This window comes from Plasmodium cynomolgi, chromosome 9 (assembly GCF_000321355.1).
Source record: "Plasmodium cynomolgi strain B DNA, chromosome 9, whole genome shotgun sequence".
Classification (NCBI taxonomy): Eukaryota; Apicomplexa; class Aconoidasida; order Haemosporida; family Plasmodiidae; genus Plasmodium; species Plasmodium cynomolgi.
The window spans coordinates 1,135,132-1,142,174 of record NC_020402.1 but is presented as its reverse complement, the minus strand read 5'-3'; the positions used below and the strand labels follow the sequence as shown (position 1 = coordinate 1,142,174).

Sequence of the window (7,043 nt, the reverse complement as noted above, 5' to 3'; positions counted from 1 at the left end):
CCACCATGCGCGTTGTGCGAGGGTGACCCTCTTCCAGGGCTGCGCCATTTCACGCAGCTGTCACGTTCAAAATGTGAGCAATGTGAACGGTGTGAAATAAGAGAGTGGTAAAACCCAACCCACGTTGACGCAGTCCTCGACGAGGCACACCGACTGCATAAAGGCGTTTCTACAAGTGTTTTAACTGCAAAAAAGGGGGAAGCAGTAGTGTACGCTGGACTCCGCAAAAAGGGACTACTCCCCCGAGCGCGTATTTTTTTTTTTGCCCATCCCCCATTTAATGGCAGGGAAATTCAGCCAAACCATTCATTCCACTTCTCCCCTTTTTGTTTCCAAACGAACGTTACGGTGGGGCCACGAAGCCTCCTCTTACGCCCGTTCTACCTACCGGTAATATAGAGCAGTTACTTTTTCGTTTGAAAATGTTCCACTTTTTGCGCGTTAAAAGCTACACCATGCGGGACAGCACCCCGCATTGCTGCAGGCATAGTTTGGCAAAAAGAGTAAAAATATCCTGAACCGTTCATATAAATTGTGCTAAAAAAGGAATAATACACCGAACCGTTCATACAAATTGTATTAAAAAAGGAAAAATATCATGAACCGTTCATACGAAAGGTGTAAAAAAAAAAAAAAAATTCCCCGAACTGTTCACACAATTTTGAGAAAAAAAGCTAGCTAGACCCATTTCATCTGCACACACAAAAGCATGCCGAATCGCAAAGAGAGTCTATTTTACCAGAAGATCAAGCCCTGCATTGAGAAGTACCTACCACGTTATTCCCCCTCAGAAGAGGGTGACATACAATTCGAGTGCGACTGCGAATTTTCTTACGGAAATAGCGGCTTCCGCGATAAATACCAATCTGCCAGTTGTGACTTGTTGAACGCTTTAAATAAAAGCGGCATTTTTGTGGGACTGCTATTCGTTAAGTATAACTATGAAACGGCTAGGAGGCATAACCTGTTTGGTGAACAATTGGAAGGAAGAGAGAAGGACTTTCACCATGTGTGCGCTGTGCACCAAGTCAGGTGGAAAAATGTGGGCATAATTATCACAGCTTCGCATAACCCCCATGATGAAAATGGAGTAAAAATAATTGACCAAAATGGGAGACAAATAAATGAAGTATACGAAAGTTATTTAACCGATCTGGTAAATAGGCATTTGACATTTCTTCGAAAAAATGAAAAATGTTCCATCCATGACATTGTCGATGATATAATCGACTGCATTGCTAATCTCTTCAAGGAAGAAGCACACATCGACATGTACGACGATGTCGCTTTTGAGAGTTTGCGCAAATTGGACAACATAGTACACTGTTTTAATAGGCATAATGTGCTGAAGGCGAATGTGTGCATAGGGTTTGACACGAGGAGCAGCTCCGTACACCTTAACCAGATCCTTGTCGAAACGTTGAGACAGTTGAACATTTGCAAGTGCGTAAATAATATGTGTTATGTTACCACGCCATGCATGCACTTTGTTGTGTATTTTTTTAACGCAGTTAATGTGGATGAAGTGTTGGACCCTGAAGTCATCAATTCGGGGGGGTGCACTCTGCATAAGGAAGCGGGCGACTTGGATTACCTTGGCGGTTTGTGTATCCCTGGGGGAAGGTTACCCTCCATGGAGCTGTACTACGGAGGGGGCGAACAGCCATATGATACACATTCACTTGCTGGGGAGGAGGTAAGCATGCTGCAAAAAAGTGATGCCACCCACCTGATGGCTTATAACAGTGACCGGATTTACTTCGCCTACTTTATTCACGCCTTCAAAAAGCTGTACAGATTCCTTGACGAAAGATATGACAGCGCTTTGACGAAAAATTGTGAAGAAGAAATTATTTATGTGGACTGCTCCAACGGAATAGCTAGTCTTAAATTGGACAATTTTTGTGATGTTTTTAAAATGTTAAAAAAAAAATTATTAAAATAAATTTTGCGCAAGATGAAGGAAGCGTTTTAAACTCCCACTGCGGAGCAGACTATGTGTACAGCAAGAGGAAGCTACCTCATGGTGGAAGGAACTGTCTCGGGGATGGTCACACGAAATTTTGTTCATTTGATGGGGACGCTGACCGGATCGTTTACTTTTATGTGGACGACAAAGGAAGGAAGAAGGGGAGCCCCGAGGAGGTCGATACAACATCGTCCCCTCCGATGAGAGACACAAAATGGGACCATCATGAGGAAGAAGTTTTCAGCTGTGCTAACTGTGTGTCGATTCTGGACGGGCCGAAAATCATTTGCCTATTTTTCAAGTGCATCATCAGAATGATGAGCGCCGTTCAGGTGGGGGGGAAAAAAAACTCCGATTCGGAGGAGGGAGAAAAAAATGCAGATTTGGAGGAGGGAGAAAAAAACTCCGATCCGGAGGAGGAAGAAAAAAACTCCAATTCGGAGGAAGAAAAAAAATTAACATCAGCATTGTGCACACAGCTTACGTCAACTCAGCTTTTGCCCACCACGTGAATGCAGAGAAACGACGCGCTAGCGAAAATGTGGACCTCTTCCAGCACATTAATGTAAATATCGTTTGCACGAAAACAGGCATTAAGTACCTGGACCAGGTTGCAAGAAAGTCCACCGTCGCGATACTGTTCGAGCCGAATGGCCACGGAACGATCTACACAAATATCTCCCAATTGAACGAGTGGGCCACTTGGTTGGACATCCAAAATGATAAATATTTCATGGCGTTAAAAAATTTTCTCCTTTTTTTTAATCAAACCACAGGAGATGCCATGGTCGATTTTGTTGCCATCGAATTGTGTCTTTCTTTTCTCCACCTGAGTATACACGACTGGGATGACTTCTACACCCCCCTCCCTTCCCTCTACGTCAATTTGCCGTGTTCTAAATATATGTTGAGGGAGATAATTCCGCACCCCGAGCATGAGAAGTACCTAATAGCTCCTCAGACTCTGCAAAGTCGAATAGACCAAATTGTGCACACAGTGGATGCCTCGCACGGGAGATGCTTTATTAGACCCTCTGGGACAGAACCCCTGATTCGTATTTACGCGGAGGCACAAACTGTTGCTCAGCGCGATGAGATTCTGCTCCTGGTGAGGGACGCCGTCCTTCAGTATGTGAGGGGCGGGATGGACAAGTAGACGCTTTCGTGCATTCAGCTCATAGTGTAAGCGAGCGTGGTTACCCCATAGTCTGCTCCGTTTTTTACACACGGGGTTCCCCTTTTTTTTTAGTGAGCCTCTTTTCTGCCATTCGAGTGGCACACAGCTTCTTCACAATTGAGCGAAAAAAAAAAAAAAAATTTTTAATAATAATCTAAGTCTAGTTTGTCAGCATGGTGTGTTCTCCACTTGGCGATATGCGCCATGGGCGAAAGAACATAAAATCAAACAAACGAAATGGAGAGGGGCATATAATTACGAATGCGCGTAACACGCGCTGCGATGTATTCGAAGATACATTTTTTTTTTTTTTTTTTTTTTTTTTGGCTAGTCTGTTTAGTATGTATATATGGTAACACTACGCGGAGTGCGCGGTGGGGGCGAACTCGAACGTGTGAAGTGAGGAGCTGGTCCCACACGAAAAAAATACGAATTGGGGGCGCCGCGAGCAGTGTCGTAGCGTTTGGGCAGTATCGGCGCGCTTGGGCGGGCTGCCTCGCCGAAGTGCCGCTTTTAGCTTTACAAAAGGGGGCACGCTCGGCGGGGAGGCGGTAGAAGCGGCAGAAGCGGCAAGGGTAGCGGCGGTCGCGCTGCGATGTGGTCACTCCGCGGCGGCGTCCTCGTCCCCGTAGGGCACCTTCTCCCCCTTGATCTTCCGAATGAACACGATGGCCACCGTGATGCCGATGTTAATGCAAATGAACCCAATTATCAACAAATTGATGTAAGTAAAATCGTACTTGGTTTGCTTGGCCCACTCGAACAGGAGTAGACGCACGAAGGAGATAATCCCGCACACGAAATTAAGCAGCCCGATGAGTGTGGAGTGGTACTTGGAGCTGAACGTAAAGGAGATAAAGGTCCACAGCTGCCCATTCGCACAAGCAGAGTACATAGTATTTGAAATAACGGAGATCCATTGGGCTAGGTTAGACTTGATGTAGCTAAACACGTACATGCATAGGGCGAAAAAAAGCTCGTAGGTAAACATAACCATAACTCCATATTTATCTGATAAATTCCCCATTATAATACAAGGGATAAAGGCAAAGGGGAGGATGTAACCCAAAATATCGTTCTTGTCCTTGGAGAGGATATTTTCCACGACACTGAAGTAGAAGGTGTTGTAAATAGCATTCAGTGGGCCATAAATCCAGAGACATAAAAAATGAGCACAGGTGCATATTTTGATTAGGTCTTTAAAGCTTGCCGAATTAAACATGCTTTTTTTTTCATTCCCATTCGAAACAGTGCTGTCGTTGGTGCTGGATGGATTAACACCGTCCTTCTTTTGCACATTCATCTCGATATCTTTCTGTGTCATAGACTTGCCTCCACCCTTTGCCACCTCCACCACGCCACTTCCACTACCCCCCTTTGCACGATTAGACATGTCCCCTCCACCCTTCATGCTCAAGTCCCTACTGTTGTAATAGTTGTCAAACTCGTACTGCCTATAGTACCTACTCTTCGGGAACATAAAAATCGTTAGGATAAAAAAAAAACACACACTGATACACATATACCACAGCATGAAGGTCTTGAAACTCAAATTCAATCCACTGATAAGCAAGTCCAAAATTGTCATTGTCCCTGCAGAGAGAGATCCCGCACCTGATATTATATTTACAATCAAATTTTCATTCCCAGGATATAAACCTGATGCATTCAACGTTGAGAAGGATGCCAAATCGATACTTGCTGCGATGAAGATCCCAGATATAACATATGCATCAAAATTTTCATTGGACATTAACAGGAGGATCCATCCGATTAAGTTTAACAAGTGACCTAGAAGCATACTGAACCTGGATCCCAAATAATCTACAATGATCCCATTAAAAAAGGAAAAAGCAAAATAAGCAGAGGATCCAAAAACGAAGATTGTCTGTACTGCCTTATCTTGATCTTCACACACATATCGTTTATCGTCATTCTTGTCATAACCTCCATCTGGGTTTTTATTGCATTTCCAAATATATGCTCCATCTCGAAATAACAGATTGGATAGGTTTGGCCATCCAAAGAATAAACGATTGGTTAATACGATTAACACAAAATAGACAAGCAGAATAACATTCCTGTTTATGTTGAATGGTGTTTTCTGTTCTGAGGAAACTCTGATTTCTTTTTTGTCTAACAGTTCTTCCAAGGTGGATGGCATGTCGTATCCTTTCAAACTGATCAATCTGGTGCCTCCGCTCCCGGGACTTGCCTTTTTTGCCCCTTCCCCTGCGTGCTTCAACTCCTCCTCGGGTTGGCCTTCCCGGCCTGGCTGGCCCAGGGGGGTGCTCGACTTTGCTCGGGACCCCATGGGCTACGGGCGCATTATTTGGCTGCCTTTCGCCGGTCTGCAAAAGGGGCGCCACGGAGAGCACACGCACATGAGATAAAGTGAGTGCACACGTATGTATATATACATACATATATATACATGCACACACATATATACATGCACACACATATATACGTACATACACAACGCTTGCGCCTGTCTTGTGGCTCGCGCTGGGCCAATTCGAGGAAGGAAAAATGCCCCCTGCCCTCTGCGCCGCCTCTGAACACCACGTGCGCACACGTGGCCACGTGTCTTTGTTAATATAACTTCTCACTTTGGGGGAAGCCCCCTCGAGAGTGCGGTGCAAAGGCGAGGAGACTTCACCTTCTTAACGAGAACAAACCTGCTGTGGGGGGATGGGGGGAGATAGTTATTTCCTCCTTTCAAATGTACAGGTGGACGGATCAAATGCTGCACTTCAATTTTGTTTGGCCTTTATTTTTTGGCCCTTTAAAATTTGGGGTGATGAATAACGAAGGTAAAAAAAATTGACACACACAACAAACATACAACGGATGGATGTGGGTGACTCCCCTTCGAACTTATGCAAATGTGCAAACAGAAGGCAAACCGAATTAACCGATATGCTTCTTGTAACTCCGTTTGCATGAGCGTTACACGGAAAACGCCTACTTGGGTGTGTACATAGGTATCTATGCACTCAGTTATATACTCCCCCTCACTAAAGTACAGTCATGTGACGCACAAAAATGTTCAAATGAACGTATACATAACACAATTGTGTAATTTTTTAAATGTCCTTTTTTTTTTTTTTTTTTTTTTCTTTTTGGCAACACTTTTTAACACTTTTTAATTACAATTAATACGGGCAAGCGTTGTCCCCTTGGCGCTCAAAAAAAAAAAAAAAAAAAAAAAAAAAGTTTGTGATTATCTCTACATAACTACACAATCTGCATTTCTCTGCAAAGTTGAGCGCATCCTCGCGAGGGAGGGGCAAAAAAGAAAAAAAAAAATATATATATCTACGTGATTGTGTATGTAACTCAGTTCCTCGTTTGGCAGCTCAAAGGGAAGCTCTCGCGCGTTTTGCAAAAATGGCGAAGCGAAGGTTCCGTACACTGCGGGTGGAGGTGAACGTGAAGAGTGGGGAGTGAAGAGCGAATAGTGAAGAGCGAATAGTGAAGAGCGAATAGTGAAGAGTTGGATAGCAAACTGGTCGGCAAGCTAGTCTGCAAACTGATCGGCAATTTGATCGTTAAACTGATCTGCAAACTGATCGGCAAACTGATCTGCAAACTGATCGGCAAACTGATCGGCAAACTGATCGGCAAACTGCTAACCAAACCGGAGGTGTCGAAACGAATGCACAAAAAATGTACAACAAATGGTAAAGAAAAAAAAAGGCCCAAAAAGGGAACATGTGGAAAGGTTAACCAAGTGCCTTTTTTTTTTTTTTTTTTCCCCACTTAAACGGTATTCCCCAAAAGGGAGCCACAAAATAATGTTATGTACAGCGATATTTAAAAAAAAAAAAAAAAAAAGGCAGCACCAGCTCCACCGCTGTGGTTCATTTCCACCCATAAAAAATATGAACAGGC

The 7,043-nt window shown here is 43.9% G+C and overlaps 2 protein-coding genes across 2 annotated transcripts; one reads left to right on the top strand and one right to left on the bottom strand.

The window, feature by feature from the left end:
* Nucleotides 1–794: 794 nt before the first annotated feature.
* On the top strand, nucleotides 795–1,945 carry PCYB_093610 (N-acetyl glucosamine phosphate mutase; the record flags this gene model as incomplete). Its single annotated transcript, XM_004222475.1, has 1 exon — nucleotides 795–1,945. A coding segment is annotated over one exon (1,149 nt), but the record flags the coding sequence as incomplete, so codon positions are not given.
* A 1,808-nt stretch (nucleotides 1,946–3,753) lies between these two features.
* PCYB_093600 (transporter) lies at nucleotides 3,754–5,460 on the bottom strand (the record flags this gene model as incomplete). The annotated part of the gene is made up of 1 exon (XM_004222474.1): nucleotides 3,754–5,460. A coding segment is annotated over one exon (1,707 nt), but the record flags the coding sequence as incomplete, so codon positions are not given.
* Between the last annotated feature and the right edge of the window lie 1,583 nt (nucleotides 5,461–7,043).